The sequence below is a fragment of the Apteryx mantelli genome, chromosome 3 (genome assembly GCF_036417845.1).
Source record: "Apteryx mantelli isolate bAptMan1 chromosome 3, bAptMan1.hap1, whole genome shotgun sequence".
In the NCBI taxonomy this organism is placed as follows: Eukaryota; Metazoa; Chordata; class Aves; order Apterygiformes; family Apterygidae; genus Apteryx; species Apteryx mantelli.
Window position 1 is genome coordinate 51,586,201 of NC_089980.1, and position 20,547 is coordinate 51,606,747.

General features: G+C 36.6%; 1 protein-coding gene across 1 annotated transcript in view; it reads right to left on the minus strand.

Moving 5' to 3' along the window:
- The window catches only part of FMN2 (formin 2), a 173,744-nt gene that overhangs the window by 134,702 nt on the left and 18,495 nt on the right, over positions 1 to 20,547 (minus strand). Inside the window, exons 2-4 of the mRNA XM_067294571.1 lie at positions 18,488 to 18,654; positions 7,179 to 7,326; positions 14 to 75 (exon numbers count right to left, since the gene is read on the minus strand). Of these exons, the coding sequence (XP_067150672.1) occupies positions 14 to 75; positions 7,179 to 7,326; positions 18,488 to 18,654 (377 nt within the window). The remainder of the gene's footprint in view (positions 1 to 13; positions 76 to 7,178; positions 7,327 to 18,487; positions 18,655 to 20,547) is intronic.

The window sequence follows — 20,547 nt, forward strand, 5'->3', positions numbered from 1 at the left end:
TGCCAAACCTTACCTGTAGCTGCTGGACATCATCTATGCATTGTTTCTCTGCTTCTAGGATTGTAGATTTCAACTCTGAATTTGGAAAGAAAATATAGATTTTATGAAGAGAAAATTAAACACATGATAGAGTTAACAGTGTTAGCTGTCCTAGTTTCCAAGTTATCCATCTAAAATTAATCAGACAGGTTGTACACATAAATAAAGCCAACTTTATCTCAATTTGCAATGTATCTAATATGACTCAGCGTTAAATGGTATCATAAAAGCATAGCGCACAAAACTTGAAAGAAGTCTGTTGTCATTGTCAAAATTTCTGATTCAAAAGTAGTAGTTACTTATAGCTCTATTATCTATATTCCACAGAAGGTCTAGGGAAAGTGCTTGTGCTTGTTCTTCCCATACAATCCCATCAAAAAGTATTCTGTCCTTAAACTGTACAGACCATATCTGTTCATGAAAGGCCAAGAGAACCCATAAGCAGGATGGCGACTGTTAGCAGCTCTGGTGTTTTTTTACATCCTCCATTGGCCCTCCTCTGCTCTAATATAAAATTTCAGATCTCCACTATGAGATAGATGGAGATATAGATCTAAACACACATTTTAAAAGCGAGCTTGAGGGAGAATTTGGCTTACTAGTGCAAGTACATTTTATGAGACCTCAACTTCATCCTTGTTGCAGTGTAGCCTGTCCCCAGCATCTCAGCCTTACTAAGGGATAGTTTGAGAAAGAGAAGGGACCAACATTTCATAAGTGTACAGTCACAGCTTCCTAAAACTTGGGGCATTCAAACTGAGGACATAAAACTAATTCTTCACCTTTGGATTGGATTCCACATCTCTTTCATTTGGGCAAAGAATCAGCATGAATTTGACTTTCAGAATTTTGACCACATGATATTCATTTACAGTGAAAAAAATAAATAGCAATATTTCATTTCTAAGAATAGCTTCCTTCAATTATTTTCTACTTCAAAAATAACTAATGAGAATCCTAATGATTATTTAAGCATTCTTTCACTTAATTACTGTCTTTAGAGGAAAAAAAGTCTATTTGTCCTAGATTAACAGTTGCAAATAGAACCACAAATCACCAACCATCACTGTCACAATGAAAAATAAAATAGCAGTGATTAAGTGATTAAGAACTTTTATCTGTGCATTTTCCCTGGTAAATGGCAAAACACAAAATTCCCCCAAACTGGATTCCCCTTCTGATTTTAAAAGCTGGATAACAATCACTCTTTCTACCCATATTTGTTTTTGGGATCTGCATTTTCATAAAAACATTTAAACCAAAGCTAACCACTAGTATTTGAATTTAAAGAAATAGATAAATATGATCAGAATCAAGGTTTTCATTTGAAGGAGAAACATGTACTTTACATTCCTGCTTTGTTTCTGCAGTGCAGTATTTTAATTGCCTGCTAGAAAAAAGGAATTACAGATTTTGTGCTGGCATCGACAGAAGCATGTAACAACCAAGTGCACATTCAGTACCCTGAAGCCCTTCAGTAAGTCCTTGCAGAGAATAACTAACACTTCTTTTGAATTTATTTATGGAAGAGAAAAAGTCTTGTGGTTAAAGCACAGGGCTGTGAATTAGAAGCTCTGGTTTCCATTCCATACTTTCCACAAATTTCTTCTCTGACCTTTAACAACCTCTCTGTGCCTCAGTTTCCTTGCTTGATAGGATGATACTTGGCAAGAAAAAAAATAACCATCAGCTACAAAGTGCGAAGTTCTCTAATGGGCTTAGTGGCTATTGCTTATGATGTGGATACACCTTGTTAACTAGCACAGCCTACCTTTCTACACAGTGCAAGGACAGAAATATTTCTTAAACCTGTCCAGAGAACATGTGTCACACTCATCCTTCTTATGTCTTTTAGGGGTACTGCTATACAGCAGGCAAATCTGCTGACTGTTTGCAGGAAGAGTAGAATCTGTTGCGGTCCATAACCATCAGAATCAAAATGCCTGGACATCTGGCCACCTTACAGTTTTCAGACAATTCCAGCTGTTGGAGGTGAGATGTGCAAGGGGCAAGTTTCATTGCCTGTGGCAGTTACGCTACAAGGATAGTCCTTGAATATTAACAGTTCTTGACCTTTTTACATTCTTTCATTGTTTACTAAAACAGCATTTGGAGTCTCATCTGACAGAATTGTTCCCAGTGACAGAGAGTTGGGCGAGGATAGACTGTCATATGAGAAATAGATCATCATCTCTCACTTTGACAAGCTTTGGTATGGATGAATCATGTCTTGCTGCTGACTTTCAGATAACTTCATTTAGTGAGGGAAATTTAGGATGCTACCGATGAATTGGACACTTGCCTCTCATGGCTACTAAAAAACCCCCAAAACCCCAAACATAGAATGATTATTTTCTAGCAAAAAACTTTAACACCTCCTCTGAAGGAAGAGTATTAGCATTCTTAAAATAAGCAATGTCAGATACTTGTCTTACAAGTTATTTGGAAGAGAACTTCTTTGACTAACCCCACCTGATTTGCAAAATGAGGAAAACTTAACTAGTATTTCCCCAGGGACTGTGTATGCAGTTTTAGATTTCTGTATGATAGACACAAACTTTAGATGAATGTCGTCTTTGTTCACACTAGGCTTTACTCTTGGCTGATGTCCTGGTACTGGACAAGACATGCACATACACATGACTAATTCTAGAGCTATCCGCAGTCTTTTGACACCAGTGACCATATTCTAAACTAATCTCCCCTCCCCCCCCATAGCTCTTAGAAGACAATTTGAGATAGCCACTCTTAGGTCAGAAAGAAGCCTTTGAAAAAAACAAAAAACTGCAAAGAATAAGTGGGGAGCATCAACAATTAATGAACAGTAGAGTGATGAAGAGAAAATATGCATCCGGATGCCATACGGTTGCATGGATAAACTAGCTGAAGCAGAGGTACACTCTACTGTGGCTACACTACTTCTTATACCTAAGCCAGTTAAATGACAGTCAGTACTGCCACAGTGCTGGGCCAGAGCTATCCTCTGTTTCTGTGTACTTCCCGAATAACCGTTATTCAATTGCTGCGCTGACTATACCCTGCTTCTCTTCCCTAGAACTCTAATAGTCTCCTTTAGACTTGGCTTTGGACTATTGTTTTCTTAAGTACTCACATGTGCCATCCTCCTTCCCTTTCTTTTCAGTTCCTTTAACAATCCCTTTAATTTGCCACAATGCAGTAAAGCAACAGACCGTTACACAAGTCCCAACAGTCCCACAGGAGAGATGATATTTATATGTCACCATTACACAAATACACTACTCTTCATTCTTATCAAACATGTATTTGTTTAGATATCTGTGTTAGCCTGCCAAATGCAATACTATTCTCAGAATTAAATTAGCAATTCGCTTAAGCTTTGACAGGTCAAGTTCTCTAGTGCTTTCAATTATTACAAATTTATCCAGAGATTTTTGAATCTGAAACAGTACCAAAAGAAAAAAAGAAAAAAAAAAAAAAAGGATCCCAGGGGAATACTGCATTATACCTACGGAGAACCCAGAGTATTAGTCTGAAGTATTTTGCATGATTTTCCTATAGACTGACTGACTTTCCATTCGCAGCCATGCCCTCAGCTTCTTTGTAGTCAGCTTCAGCCAAGACACACTTAACCAATATCTTTCCTGTTTGCTAATGTTTCCTGTTATGCAAATCAGCACAAACTATTTTCCTTACTGAAAAGTTCTTTAAAAAAAACTCATAGGAAAAGGCAGTTTCTATACATTTATCAATATTTAACATTTTGACACAATTCTCTAGCCTATTTTTAGCTTAGTCAGGCTTTGTTCTAGAAAGGGTTATAAATATAAGCTAAGTCCAGGGTGATATAAACAGTTAATTTTAAGGTTAGGCTGCCAAAACTTGCAAAATAAAATCCATTTGCATCAAAACTATTTTTTTTTAATCTTTGTTAAGCAAAACTCCCAAAAAAGGAAAGAAAAGTGTTTTATGATAAAAGAAATGTTCCTTTTAACCCAAACCAAACATTTTCTTTGTTCATTTTTCATAAAGCAAAGGAAATAAGTGTCTGGACAAGGCTAGTTTTGGTAAAGGCACTAACTTAAATTTCAGAGATTTAGCATGTTGGGGCTGTTTCATTTTGCATGGGAAAGTTATACAGTCTCTGAGCCTGTGCCCAGGTGGTTAGGATGATCACATGGGCAAAGGATGCCTGGCTTCTGGTACCTGCATACTTGCTTCTTCCTGTATGTTAAGTGAAATAGTGTCAACAGCAAAGGATGAAAACAAACAAATTTCTAATACTTTATTGTGTCTAGATTCTGACAATGTGCTGGGGCATGAGATTGGCAGGGTATAATCCCCAGAAGAAGAGAAGAAACAGATTTGGGTCTGCAGATGCAAAATCAATGCCATAAACACTGATATTTTGTCCCCAGATCTCTCTGAATCCAGAATGGAAATGGAAAATTTATTTTTTGGTAAAAGGATCTAGTGTCTTGAACCCAAATTTATACCAGGTATTTCCAAACTTCAGTTTTTAACAAACTACCAAATAGCCAGCATAACTCCCCCCCCCAAAACAACAACAACAACGAACACCAAAACAAAACAAACAAATAAAAAACCCCACACACCCTCTGACCCCTCTAATAACCTTCTTCCTACACCCAACAACATTCCTTCTCTCTGTCCGCAAAGAGCACACAGCAAGTTTATTTAATATATACTACATTAAACTGATGATTATGTGCTTCGCTAATTTAGGGACAGATTACCTAACACCTTGCAGAATTCACTCTTGCCTCACTTAAAGCTTGAAGGCCTAGTATTGTTGTCATCCTAACACATGTACAACAAAAATAAAGACACTACACAAAAATACCCTGCCACATTCCTCTTTGAATCAACAGTTTGCCTAAAATTAAAGTTTTTGTTTATAAACCATTATGTCTAATTTTAATACCGTATCTTTAGCCAATACAACAATCATTACATTTAATGCAAAAATACAGCTTCTGTATACACAGTAATTTCAATCCTTAGAAAAATGCTTTGCCCCTCCACCTTGCAAAGGCACATACACATAAAACAATTTTGTCACAAATCTTTGGTCGTTTACCTTTCAGGATTCACCAGAAACATCACTCACCTCCAGGATCTTCCACATGGCAAGCATGCAAATAATCAAACAAAAAATTACATTCTACATCTACCTGAATGGTATTCAGAAGAATCAATTTTCCTCTTCCCTCCATGCCCTATGCTTCAAATTCACACCAACAAGCAAAAAAAAAATTGAAATACTTTTAAAGTTGACACCTCAGATAATTTTTGAGAACTGTTTACATTCCATTTAGAAATGGGCATAATACACAATTTTCCATTTTACTTCTAGTTCTATTTTCTTAATATTTTTGCACATTGACAAAGGTGCTCTTAAATTGCTTATGCCACACACAAAATGGTGATTTTCAGTTGCATTTAGTTGATGAGGCAGCAACTGAGGTAAGTAGCAAAGAAATATTATATACTTTATGTCTATAGAGTAGTATTAGACAGAACAACATAAGAAGGAAATAAACCATGCATAAGATGAACATGTTTAAAAATTATTGATACTATCCTCATGGTAGAAACAGTCTTCCAAATTAGTAAACATTCAAAATCCAAACATTTTAAAATATTTTATCTAATCAGCTGCCTTCTTCTAGGTATTGGAGCACACAAACCTGCAAAAAAACCCCATTGTTTATCTGCACCAGCCTTTGCAGGGCTAAAATCTCAAAGTAAAATAAAGAATACAGTATTCAGCTTTATGCCTTTCTAGTCCAGAGTCTGTTCATAAAAATTCTAAATGCATGTCCATTAGCTAAATCTCCATGTCAAAAGATACACTACTTTTCCTCTTTGAGAACACAACAATGAATGCAGCTACCACATATGGCATCACTTTCATTGAACCTAACATAAAATAGTGGCTCATTAGTCCAATAGCAGACTAGTCCAATAGTCAAGTACTGCAGCATTTCACTTTCTGAACTACATCAGTGAGATGGGCGCAGAAATGTTCCCTTGATGACTAATAGAGCCGCTTTGGTAAAAGCCAAAGCAGAAACGGAATCATATGTGCAATATATTGCAGAATTATAATGCAATGCTGCATTTTTGTCGGCATGACTTATTTTGCTTGTGAACACTGGAATAAGTGATACCAGAAAAAGTCAAGTGTTGCTATGATATATGTTGTCCATTTATATACTTTGCTTGTGTTCCAGAGGAAGCAGTAAAGAAGTCCCAAAGAGAAACAAATCTAAAATTAACTCCACCCAAGTCCTACAAGCAATACAAATAGTTCTGTTGAAATAATGACTTAATTCTTCAAATTTGAGCAATGAAAAAAGGAGCGTAGGAAATGGAAGATTTGAGAATAGCCAGTGGCTTACCATGGAGGTCATGGGGATGAATGCAGCCTGATGGTGTTGAGAGCTATTGAATGTTAATGCAAAACCAATCATCCAAGAACCTGTGGTATTTGCCCATCAACACAATCAATAGAAAACAGGTTTGAAATTCTCTCCTATATTTCTTTGTAAGCTACAAAAGTGTTTTTTTATTTTATTCTTTTTTTAATTCTCAGCTTAAACAAAGCTTTTAATGAAAGTGCAGAAGATTTCAAAAAAGCTGGCAGGCTGGTATAGTGACGCCACAACTTTTAAGATGAGCTGACTTAAACAAGACCTCAATTTATTTTTCAGATAAACTGTCTTTCTGTCAGCAGGAGACTGCTGAATCCACAAAGGAATACACTGAATGTTATTAGAGTGGTGTAAGGTATCACTGCTGGCCTTCTGAAGTTTTCCATATTTTTAAGAAGAGAAAAGTACCCATATTTTATGGCTCTGAGGGAATGTACACTGGAAAAGAATAAAGGTCACAACACCTGGTAAAATCCATTAGTCAGCAGATGCCAGGTGCACATCTTGGTGGTTAAAAAAAATACACATTTTGATGACTATTTTTGATTAGATTCATACTACCTAACAGTATTTCTGATACTAGTCCAAGATCTTCAGAATCAGATATTTGTTAGAAGTTAATATCTTATGTTATGCCTTGGATTCTCAAACACAGCAGCTCCCCCCCAATGCCAATATCTCATTTGCGTCCAAGAACTATACCTGCTTCCGTATTTTCGAGTCTGTTTTCCTCATCTGGAGGTTTGGGTGGGGGCCACACAGATGGAATTCTCCTTGGAAAGCTTCCTTCAATGTAATCTGATGAATGTGTGGGTTGGCTAACTGCAGCCCAAGTATAAAGCTGGTCTTGCTGTGGTTATTAAAAAAATAAATTAAAAAAATTGAGAAGTTCATTGTATAAGACAAGCTCAAAATATCAAAGCTTTTGCTTCCAATACAAATAGTTTGTTATCCACTCCTACATCAACGCAGACTTGTTTTTATGTTCTTCATCCCCTAACAAAGACTTAACACAAATCTATGTTAAAAGAAATGAATGTTGTGGTTTTAAAAGGATTTCTACTAACAATAAAAAAATCTAATCCTCTATTTATCTACAGCATCAGGAACAGCACTTCGAGATGTGAGAATACAGTTCAGCATTTTTTGAGTACATGAGTTCTTTTCCCACTTCTCCTTCCCTAAGAGACATAATAGATTCTGTCCATTATGACAGAACCTCTTTATGTAGGGCTAGTTTATGAGTTAGAGAAGGAAAAATATTTCAGTTCATACTCTTTGTAATCTTTTTACACCAAATGTCCAAATAAGGAAGAGAATTGTGAATATTCCCCAGATCATTTCAACATAAGCTGAACCCTGCTTTTTTTTTTTTTTTTTTTAAACACAACCCTACTAATCTGTTTTTCTCATTTACATTTCTATATTCATAGAAAGGCAGCTAGAAAAGCGACTTTGCTTTTAGAATAAAAAAAAAATAATATTCTCAATCCCCTGGCCTTGGGTTAGAATATATCTTTATTACTTAATAGCTTTGAGGCAATTCACTCATTAACAGTAGGAGACATCCAGACCATATGATGAAAGGTAGGGCAAACAGGTACTTATGTCTGAAAACAAAAGAAAATTTAGCTGACCACAGTTCAATTTGTTATTATTGTGACTCCCAGCATGCACCTACACGCGCAGCTTGTGATGAAATCTTTATAATACTGTACAACTCTGTAAAGATCAATGACAGCAAGAGTATAAGAATCCCAGTAATTGATTTGGAAATATGCAAAATTTTGTAATACAAAATGGGGGGGAGGGGTGGTGGTGGGAAATCAAGCCACAGGATCAAAACACAGTCATATCACAGAGCAATATCTTCTTACGAAAAATCACATTTATTACACTTCACCCCCATTATTGCCTGAGCATTGCAAAAAGATACAGTCACTTGGTAATGGTAAGATACTTGTCTTGCTGCATATTTCATTTTTAGATTAAAATGTTTACTTTTTTTCCTTTTATCTTCCTCCTTTTACTCATCATAAACCTATTTTGAAGATGCATTAACTCTTTTTTGGATAATTTCCTATTCCATGCGGCTAAGCTTGTACTTGCCAAAAAGATAAGTTTAGAGAAGAGTGATATGAGCTTATTTTACTGAGAGCTCTTACTTAGAACAGGCAAATGCTGGTTATAGAGAAAAAGGTTTGATTTATGGAGGGTGCCTCAAACAGTTGGGGGAAAGGAAGAAGCCGATTAGAATTTTCCAGCATGAAAAACATGGCAAAAATCCAGCTACATATATAGACCTTAGATAAAGGTAAAAATAGATGGATAAAAAACAGTACAAAACCAAATCGCATTAAGTTCTTTACCTAGAGCTCTGAATTCTGTGGTCTTTGAAAAGCCTATCTTTTTCTCATTTACTATGTTACTGCATTTGAGCATCCAAACAAGCACAGCTAGTGCAATTCTTTCAGTAACTAATACTCTGGCTTTATCTAATTAATGCCAAGTTCAGCTTTTTCATGAGTATGTGTATTTTTGTGGTTTTCCCCATTTTTCCAGTCCTGTGAGAGGGAGATAATCATATCCATACATACTGCAGTTAATAAAGAAGAGAAAAAGGTGCTGGATATTACTATTTATCTCATTATCTATATTATCCAAACCTCAAAAACAGAGGAAGATAAGACACAAAAGTCATTCAGAACAAACCAGAACAAAATATTGTTGCCCACGCCACTACTCAGAGCTGCAGGGTTTTAGCAATCCAGGGAACGATGAGAACGACCTCTATGGAGGGTGAGCACAGTCAGTTTTCAGTGGGATTGCAGGTAGGATTATAGGGCCATAAAACAGAAGATACATTATAGATGATATTGACATAATGTAAATGAGGAAGACAAACAGTTAAACTTTTCCTAGACATGATATTTCAGCCATGCTGGTTCTTAGAAGATACAGTACAATCATTTAACAAGGAATTTTTGAAGCATGATTAGTCTACATGAATTAAGATATATTAACAAATCGCAGTATGTCTCAGAACTATGGTACAGATGGGATACATTATCAAGGTAATAAAACACAAAGTATTGCTGTACTTGCTGATAGAATTTAGAGCATATAAACTATGAACAGTTATAAACTAAGACATCACATCACTCTGACTCCTAACCCAGCATGGGGGATTTGTTTGCGAGTGTAAAAGATCATGTAGTTTCTAGGCTTGTTCTTCTGTTTTTTGGAATTTTTTCATTCACTATTCAGCTTAGAAGAGGATGAGAGAATAGACTTCTCACTCATGATGATAAATATAAACTTGCAAAGCTACCTCAAAGGAACTTGCATTACAATTAAACCATACCAGTGTTCAATATATAAACAAGATATCTAACAACAGCTGAAGTCTAATCACTTGGATAGTTGTAAACAGAAGTTCAAATATGAAAAGCCACGATGAGAGAAAGGTAGTTTTGAAGGTCTAGAATTTCCTGTGCTGATAGTCCATAAATGACATGTAAAATGGAAAAAGATTAACCCCATCTCCACCTCCATGCCCGTCAAAAAGAGATGAATCAACTGAACATCTTCCCAAACACTGCAGATACTGTCAAAAATTTAATCCTTTTGGCCTTTTGTCTTTATCTCCATGGAAGTTAATATATTAACCCATCTCATCTCTCCTTCTCCAAAGCAGATAATGTCATGAATTTGCATGATTATCAGAACATTTTGAAGAAGGCGACATGCAGCCAATTCTGATGTTGAATATTCAGGTAAGATAAAATAAATAAAATAGTCCAAATAAATATGCTGATTTGCCTTTATCATTAATAAATTTACTACAAGCATTCATGAACCTATAGATTTCCATATCCAACTCTCTCCCCTTCAATCTTTTCATTTCAGAGGCAATCTTTACTAGATATTGTAAGTACAGATAGCTAATTCTCTTACCATGACCAAGCTTTGCATATATCTGGAATTTCCATTTCATCTTGCTCAAACTCCACTATTTAGAAGGGGAAAAAATAAACAGACCACTCCTTTGAGGGAAAAAATAATCCCCACATGAATGATCCCAGTCTTATTTATTTAGATCCGCTTCTGTGCGGACATCAAAAGCTTAAAGCAGTCAGAGCCCAGCACACTAAATGTAACGTCAAGAGGAGAGTTTTTGCTTCCACATGTCCCTACGCAGCACTTTCCACTGGTTCTTAGAACTGCAGAGCACTCACACAGGGGCAAGGCAAACTGCCTGTAGGATCCGATGGTACCTAATCAATAGATATTTTACCACTTATAGATGCTAGTGCTTAGAACAGAGCCACAGAGAGTCAGATCTGTAGTTTAACTCACTCTCTTCCCAGCCAGCTCTCACCAGGCTTGAAGTGCAGCTTTTCATGACAAACTTTCATTCTCAGGTACCACAATGTTACATTTCAGGTCCATAATATATTAAATATTAATTATGTTCCTTCACTGAGCTAAAGATATGTTATCCTGCCAGTCTTCAAAGATGGAAGCCAGGGCTGTGAGCTGTTCAAACCTCGGGCCTCTAACAAACGGCATATAGGAAGAGGCTGGTGGATCCAAAACCAGGGCCTTGAGCTACACTTGCAGCAAATATCAGAAGGTGTGCTGGTAGACCTAGAGCCTTCAGAAAAGCAGCCACACATTTTTCACTTTAGACTATGCTTAATCCTTTTTCATTCTGTCTGGGCCAAGGACGGATTTAGAGTGACTATCTTATCCCCTCCTGTAAGAATATAATGTGCAACCTTGTACCCATGCTTTTTACAGCAGTATTGCTCCTGGACATATGCAGATAATGTGAACTTCTGTTCAGTGCTGCTTCAGTTTTTGTCAACCTTTCATCTGCTTCTAGTTAAAAATACAAAGATAGCCCTTGTGAGAAATGGTCAAAAGATGTACAAGTGATCAATGTGAAACAGCAATAAATGGATATAAGTCTGTCCAGACTGGCTGCAAAAAGCTTAAATCAGCAATATGAGATCCAAGAAAAAAAAAAAATTGATCAGAGGTATTTTGACAACTATTAAGAAAAAAGAAAACATTTGAAGTCCAATCATGCGTGGCAAGGTGGGAAAGGTGGGGGTGCAGTACAGAGGCATACTGCTCTGTCAAGAGTAGCCTTGCTCTTCAGCTCAACATCACATGGAAGTGCATTAACAGCAACTCTAATCTTTCTTACACTATTGTGAATTGCTACTACCCTCCATGATGACTCCTGGGTTAAGCCATGGCACGATCGGGTCCTATCATTCAGGCCATCTCAGTTCAAATAAGCCCAGAAACTTGGGCTATTTTTCAGTAGAACCTCAAGCATTCAAAGTTATCCTGAAGAGGGGAGGTCAGAAAGGGCTGGCATGTCTGCAGACAGATATAAATGGGCTGGGAGTTAACACAGGGTGGTAGTTACCAAAAGGTTTCAGATCATTAAATCAACTTGTATCAGGACAGCCTTTCACTGGGAGGAGCTGGGGGAGTGGGGAGAGGGGAAAAGCATAACTGCATTTAAGGTTGAACTGGATAAACTCATAGAGGAATTACATTTTATGGAACTTGGGATAAGCAGGGGCTAGACTCCATGACTCAGACCATGTTTTCCAGGCCTGTATTTCTAAGTGCTCCTAAGAGCTTGTGCCACATTTGTACACAACTGCTTGTAATTTAGACTTAATACCCTCTGTTTCATGTGCATGGAAGGAAATTTTTTTCTATTCAGGAAGTTTAATCATTCTGATGTATTAAGTACGCAACTTCTGAAATGAAAGAAAGCCTATTGCATGTTCCCCTGGCATATAAGTAGTTAAGTGGACAAGTAAGGCTTAGTTCCAGAAATTAGAACCAGACTACCTCAGAATGCTCTTATCAGCAGGAGACTGCTTTATTTTAAGCAGCTTTTAAAATAAAGAAACCAATACTATCAAGAATGGGAGAAGTGGTTTACTTTTTGAGGACAGGTTCAGTAACAAAGCTCTGATCATTGAAAGAACCAGAGCAGCAATTAAACATGGTTCACAGATTGTAACTACCTTTGGCCAGACTAGTGAGCACAGATGCTTTACAAGGCAGAAAAGCAGCAAGTCAGTCATAATGCTGTAGTACATGGCTGAAATGGCATTTTATCATTGTGAACTAAATTTGATGCATTCACTTGTTTGTCTAATTTTCTTCTTTCCAGAAATGAAAAAAACATTTAAAAACACTTTTCAAGTGCCAAAAATTCATGAAACATTCCTTCTCCGTGATCACTCAAAAATGACGACCTCCTCCTCTATAAAGCAGCACAAATATGTGCATTTGATCCTCACAAACTTTGCTGAGGTTTCTATACCAAGTCCTGGGGACAAGAGAGATCAACAGAGCCAATAACCCAGTGCTTTGGGCCATCATGGGGAAAGCAAAGCAGGAAACTAAATTTCAGATTCCCACACCTATTATCACTCAGTTCCAGAGTTACTATCTTGCTCTTCCTGTCCCCCAATAACTTTTATTTAAAAATTTATAATTTAAAAAGAAGCTGGGAAGCAGCATAATAGGAACACCTCAGCTGGTGATCATCCAGCTGTTTCCATTTTACCACTCTTAGGAACATTCAGAGTTGCTTACCATGAAAGACAAAGTGTCAGTGATTGGGCAATGAAAAAGGAAGAGCAGAGATGAGGGCTTTAGTTTAGCCAGACTCAACTGCCATGGTAACTACGTGACAAAGATTAAGGAGGCAGAGTAACAAACTGTTTTGTGTGTTCTGTTTAACAATTTTCACTTGTTTACCTTGAAAGTCTTATTCGCTAGTCACCCCCAACGTATTGCTGCGCCAAATGTCATAAGATGGGACTATATAAAATCTTATACATTTTATTCCTTAGGATAGCATACACATGTGAAGAAATGCTGTACTGTTGCCAGTGTTGTGATGCAGTTTGTTTGAAGGAAAAGCTCTCATAACTGAAGTCAATTCTTGGGACAGTTGCTCCTTGGCAACTGCTCACTAGCTCAGAGAGCTTTGGCTCTCCGATTCCTGAGAGCGGGGTGTCTGCAATCTGTTCAACCACCAATTTTCAGACTGGTATAAACAGTGCAGATAGAAGAAGCTACCATTAAGAAAAGACTCAGTGTCACTAACTCCTCCTCCAGCTGACCTGCAAAGTCCCAGCATCTGCTGCTACTCAGCAGAAAGAAAGCAACATCTTTACTTCCTTAAAAAGCATCGGTGTCACCACAGGTGGTCAGGAGATAATAGGAAAGTAGCCATTGCTATAGCATTTCCCATTTATGCCGTCTGGCTCTCTGCTTCCTTGAGAAAGCATTATTTTAGAAGCAGATGACAACCTAGTCAGGCATCATAACAATAAATCACCCAAGGTGCAGTCCCTATCCTAAATTGTCAAATATGCCTTTGTTCTAATTGTCAAATCCTAATTGTCAAATATGTCAAATATGTGTAAACCATATCATAACACAGCAAAGAAAGACATCCTACAGAAGATGCCCATTTCTCTCTTTCATTATAGAACATGCTAAAATCATTTATACATCATTAATACATTTATACATTTCATATACCTAACCATTTCTACATCACTAACAGCTTTACTCAACACACTAACAGCATACAGCAGAAGCACCAAAAAGGATGTGATCACCCAATCAAAATGACACCAGAAATAAACAAAGATCACAGCTTAGTGTGTAAAGGCAGAAATCTCTTGAAACAACGTTTCAGATGCATATGGAAGACCATTTTGCTGGTTTATGTCACATGACAGCAGTAGTTGTGGGGCCATTTAGCAGCTAGTCTACAACAGAGATGAAGTTTCCAAAACAAGGGATGTATTAGATTGCTTGTACTCTGGATACAACAATATGCTCAGTTTTCTTCCCAAAAGTCTGTACAAAATCAGAGTAAAAAGCCTCTATCAGAAAATGATTCTAGTCATTCATTGAGAATTCAAAGTGCTTTAAAACTAATGTTCAGGAGCAAAACACAAAACTACTTGGAAAGCATGTCAGAAAAAAGCAAAACTCCACAATGAAGGGAAAAAAAATTGCCCATAGCTTAAGACTGCACAATGTGAACTGGGAAATCTGGAATAGGAAGTCATAATTAGAGACTAGAAATTTGCAACTTGTAGAAATTGCAGCTACCAGATAAAACGCAGACAAATGCCAAGTAAGTCAGTGTTTCTTAATAGCTAACTAAATAACTTAATAGCTAATTAAAGTTGCCTTGCATTGATAGCAAAATGTTAGGTTCTTTTACTGGTGTCTGAGCAGTTTCAGTTCTAACCCAGATGTATGTATTTTTTACACATAACTGATGACTCTCCAAAAACTGCTGTTTTCTAGCTCCTGTGATACATGACTAACAGAGGAGCTAAACAGGAGATGAGATCTTTACTTGTTGGAAGTTATGATCCTACTAACAGGTAGGTGCTTGTAAAACTTATGTTTGTGGTATACATTCTTGCCAAAGATGAACTGTTTAGCCAGCTTGACTTTGTGTTGATCTTACTCTAATAGGATAATACAATGAAGTAATGTGCTAAAAAGCTTAGGACTACAACTGCACTGTAGTAACAAGATTATTTAGTAACATACCACAGCCACTAGGGATGGACAGACAGATTTCCAGAAAGTGTTTATTCCTTACATACCCTTCAGCCAGAAGATATTTCATTTTTGTTTAATGGGGGGAGGTAGAGGCCCACACTAAAGCTTGAAATGTCTGGAGAGAAAGAAAAGGAGAGATTTTTGAGGTGTTACTGAGAAAAAAGACAAAAGATTTGGATACACAGTGGTAAGAGAGAATTAGAGGTGACCACTGAGCATGAGTAGTATGGAAGATGAGAATGTAATCAGATGTGTGACTGCAAACATTTCAAGACAGCAGAAAGAGTTCAGTATTAGCCATATTAAATTAAATTCACTGGAGGGCATCCAGAAAAGGAGATCAGAGTGAGGGAATATGACTTTTAAATAATCTGTTTATATTCATCTCGAGCCATGAGAAATAGATCATAGCCTGAACAAAACTTACTGAATTATTTTTATAAACTGTAACCTAACATCTTTAAAACACAAAATGTATCTGTGGGACCACACTTAAACAAAAGGGGAAAATGGATCAGATTCAAAAGAATAAAATAATAATGGAAATCTCAGAAATACATGGGATCAGTCACAGAAGAAAAGGAGGGGTCCAAGGAAGGATTTCAGTGGGAAAAAAAGTTGGCAATCCTGCAAAAAACATGCTGAAGGAGTGACCTAAGAGGCTTGATAAGAACCAGACTAAGACAGAATCAAAAGAGCGAAATGAGTAACATAAAGGCATAAGTGATCACCAGAGTTAGAAGTAGCAGTGAGCAAGGACAATGAGATGGGAGACAAACCTGTCTCTGAGCAGGGCAGGGTTACTGGAGCTCTGTCAACAGCAGTTTCAGATGAGTGAAAAGGACACCAGCCAAACTGGAGGAGATCCAGGATGGAGCTGGAGGCAGTAGCTGTTAAGCGGCACATCTGATGAACTCAGAGATGAAGGAAGAATATAGGACTGGCTGTGCTCCCAATTCTGGATGTTAAGGGCAAAGATTATATGTCTTCCAACTCCAAATGGGTGAAATTTTAAATATTGCTTAATACTAGTCTAATTCCTCTATCTTTGAAGTCAATGGAAGCATAATTAGATCAACATTAAAATCCTGTATTGAGCTAAATAAAAAAAAAAAAGGAAAAAGAAAAAGAAAACCTAAATAAACAAAGTACGGATATGGAGAGAGATGCAAGAGGATACACAGGAGTCAGAGATTGTACATATCCTGTTGTAAGTAATAAACAGTGTCATAATTTTTCACATTAGCTACTTATTGTTTCATTTTCTTACATAACTATTTGAATTTATTTTTGTAAGATATTTTGTTTGCTGACTCTGTGGAGCAAAATCATCCAGGAGTAGCCCAATTTTGAAGAAATTCTCAGCTATGAGTTTATACTGCAGGTTCTAAACACTGTCACCCTTACGGGGCTTGTGCATAAACCTGTAGGAGTACCTGTACTCTGGTCACCAGGACTGAAGCAAACACATATTCACAAACTTAATAGCAGCAGCTCCCACCTTTGTACCATCTGATACACACATGCAAGTTTTGGGATCTTCCTGTTCAAGGCAGTAGATGCATGCTCCTTCGAAGCAGATTGTACTACTTGCTGCGTATGCATACACAAGCCTTTACGTCACCCTGACATTATTGTTTTACAGAAGCATGATCTATTCAGGGGTCTTATAGAGAAAAAATAGCTGAGAACTTGTGGCTTTCTGGTATTCCAGTTCAAACTAAGACCACTGGTAAGACAGCAACATCTTAAACTGCCAACTTTGAAACAACGTTCACATAGCTCTAGGCTAGAACACTGTTCCTTTTCAGGCAGTCCATCTTGTTGGATATGTTCAGTGAAAGATACCTAGAATAATTCTCTTACTCAGATAGCATGGTACATCAATAAACAACAAAAGAATCTCCTCTGCTTCTTTTCAGACTTTTAATTTGGTAAAGTCTATTTATAAAAAAATAAAGTTTTTCCTCACCTAACTTTGTATTCAAACCTAATAAAGGAACAGATTAACTGAATATACAGTAAAACCAGGATTACGGAAAACATCACCAAGTCGTATTAAGCAAACTGAACGATAAGAAAAATATCTTTTTCAGTAACCTTATTGAGATATTTTCTGATGGAGTGTGATTTTAAGTTTCCTGAATAACACCAGCTTTATGTAGTCACATCCCTTTTTCAATTAATTTCAAAAGCCAGTTTGAAAATGCCTTAAATATTGTTCTTTTTAAAAAATATAAAGATTGAATGTTGTTAGAGAGACCATAGAATAAATTTGTAGGTGAGCCAGGTTACCTAGGAAAGTTTGTTTTAAGAATTTATTCAGACATTTTTTATAATTATAGTTATGTTTCCTTTACCAGTTGTGTTAAGCTATTCTTCAGGAAAGCTGAGAAAGATTTAAAAAGTTAAAGAGACCCAAGTACTCTCAAAGCTACGTCAATCATTCATTAAATAGTCCTAACTAAATCACATAATAACTCTGTGCTTCAGCTTCTTCATGTGTAGAATGGAGAAAATCTTAACTGTACCAGGAAAGTATTAAGAAGATTAGTTAATATGTGTACAATATTTTGAAATTATTTAGTGAAGAGAAAAACACTGATTATCGTCAGTCACAAACTAGTACAAAAAAAAAGTGTTAAAGAAAATTTTGATGGCAAGGATCAAAAAAAAGTCCACTGTAAAACTTCAATGGTCACACGGTATCATATGATAGAATCACATCCTAACATTGAATTCATCATCCAAGGGGAAGGAACAGTATGTTAGGCCATGCCTATATCACAGTCTCTTCAAGTTTTATAACTGCATGTAAATGCCACTAATAACAGCACTCTAGCCAGCTAGCCCAAAGGCACAGATAACACTCTAGTCAGAACGCCAGCAGTTGACTTGCACTGACCCTTGCACTATTTCATGTCAAATGTCAGACTGGGGCAAGGGGAAATCTAGCATAGATATCCTGTTTGGCTTCTGTAGTTTCATGACACCCAGTATTCTGCTGTTTTCTTAATTTATATTTTTGTTGAACAGCTGTTGGACTGAAATGTTGGTATTCAAAGATGAATATGTTGCATTTAAAGAAAAAAGCTTCATGAAAACACCAGATACAGAACAACAGTATAGCAGACCAGGATGAGTTAAAATGTTAAGAAATAAAGTTATGGGAGAACCTTTTAAAACTTAAGCTTACCCAGATATAAAAGTGTACGTACCTGAACTTAGAAAACACAGCTGGCCACATTTTTAAGGCCAATTTTGATTAAAAGAAATAACAGAACTCTCAGGACTAACTTAGGAATCATGAGCCATTGACAAATCATGTCCTCATGGCAGAACAGACAGAAGGTAACTTTTTTAATACTTACGTCAAATGTGGGTGTGCTTTGTTGGGCACTCTGATTACATGGTTCTCTGAAGCAGTCAGTGAAGGGAAGTAAAAGACCCATTGCAATAATACGAGAACATAGTTTTTCTGCTTCTTCTTGTGGTGCATTCTCCTTCTGACTGAACAGCTTTTCCAGCAGAGTTCGCCCTGCCAAGGTGATGACAGATCAATAAGAATTTGTATATCTATGGGATATAAAGATTATGGCATTGCAACATGTATTAAAAACTCAAGAAGTATTTTAAGTAAAATAAAGGTTTCCAGAATTCTTGAGAAAAATATCCAGTAATAAATCTTTAATATAAAATGTTTCTATATAATCATTTGAACTGATCTACAGCATGAATAATTAGAACATTCAAGAAAACATATATTGGGTTGGCTGTACTGTGGAGCAGGAACAAGAACCAAGAGATGCTATTGCAGCATCATTTTTCTATTTATTTGTATTATACAATTGTCTTGATGGGAAAACTGAAATATTACCAAGAAATGAAGTAACTTTTTCCAAGGGTGTCTCACATAGTTGTAGAATCAACTCTCCCAACTCTTGGCATGAGCCTTTGTTTTTTGAATTACAAAGTGATCATAGTCTTTAGGAAATGGTGTTCCAGTTCTGTGGAGAAACTCTCAATAGAACAAATAATAACCCCGCCCCAATAACTACTCTGCTTATGATGATACTTAATACAACTCCACAGCAGCAGTGCTCCAGCCTGAAATGCAGTGCTGCAAGGATCAGTACAGAATTCGGGGAAATCTTTTGTAGAGTCAGAAAAGCGACCTGTTTCTATCACAGGGCCAGCTTTCACGATCCCAGCATTTTCTTTCTTATCTCACCACAGCGTGAAAGGAGGGCATGTCTTACAGAGTATATTACAGAAGACAACGCTAGAGGTCTGAAAGAACTTTGTGCTGTGTGAAGTTAGCCAGAAAGAGACTTAAAAAAAATTGATTGTTATATACGCAGGCTGTACTCAAATCTATGCTGTAAGAATATTAAATTGCTTGATTAAGCTCTAAAATGTAAAAAGACGCCAAAGTTGGGATTTACAAGAAATAAAGAGATGGACTAGACCTACTGGAAGAGAAAAGGCAGAGGGAGTACTAAAGTTAATTGCATGTTTTAGTATGAACTAACTGTGAATACAATTTGTACGTAAATCAGTTTGTTTTTTCCACTAACTGCAAGCCAAAGGTATTTTCCAGGAAAAAATGTACTACATTAAAAGGAAGCATTTCAGTGTCAGTTAAAGTAATAACAAAATACTGCTTTTCACATTCAAATGAAAGATATATAAAGCATTTCTATTCATAATGCTGATCTTTTTCAAATTGTAAAGTTTCACAGCCTTTTCTTAATGCACAAAGTTTTTTTTAAAACATCTGGATCTGATTTAGATAGGATATTGTAAGCGTCATTTAGCCCAAAGTTTCCATATTATTTTAACTTCAAATGGCAATGCTACCTAAAATAAAAAAATGCATTAAAATGTAGAGAAGTTATTTCTAAGATTTTCTCTCCACATCTAAAGATTTGATAATTCAGAATTATTAGTCCGAGTTTCCTAACTTTTCATTAGAAACAATGGGATATATTCCAGGAAATCGGTTTACAAGACACACAAATTTTGTCACATGCTGATCAATTTGCTGATTCATTTGCCTCTGTTCCTTGGTTTCATGACCCATAAAATAAAGATACCATTATTGCTTATTCAACACTTTCCCTCTTTTTACTTATCTAAATATACAGTTCAGTTGTTAATAATCTTCAAATTTATTAATTGATTGTCGAGGGGCATTCGTAGTGTGAGATATGCACTGTGATTTTACCAACACTTCACACACAATTACAGCAATATACAGCAACCTCCTACTTGAAGAAAGGCGACAGTATGAAAACGTAAAAGTGAACTACAAATAGGGAGCTATCTGCCAACAAACATTTTTGTGATTTGTTTTAGTAATCTTTCTTCAGTGCTGTAGCTGCTAATGCTAGTGGTGCTGTAAAATAAATGTAAACAGCATTTCTCTTCC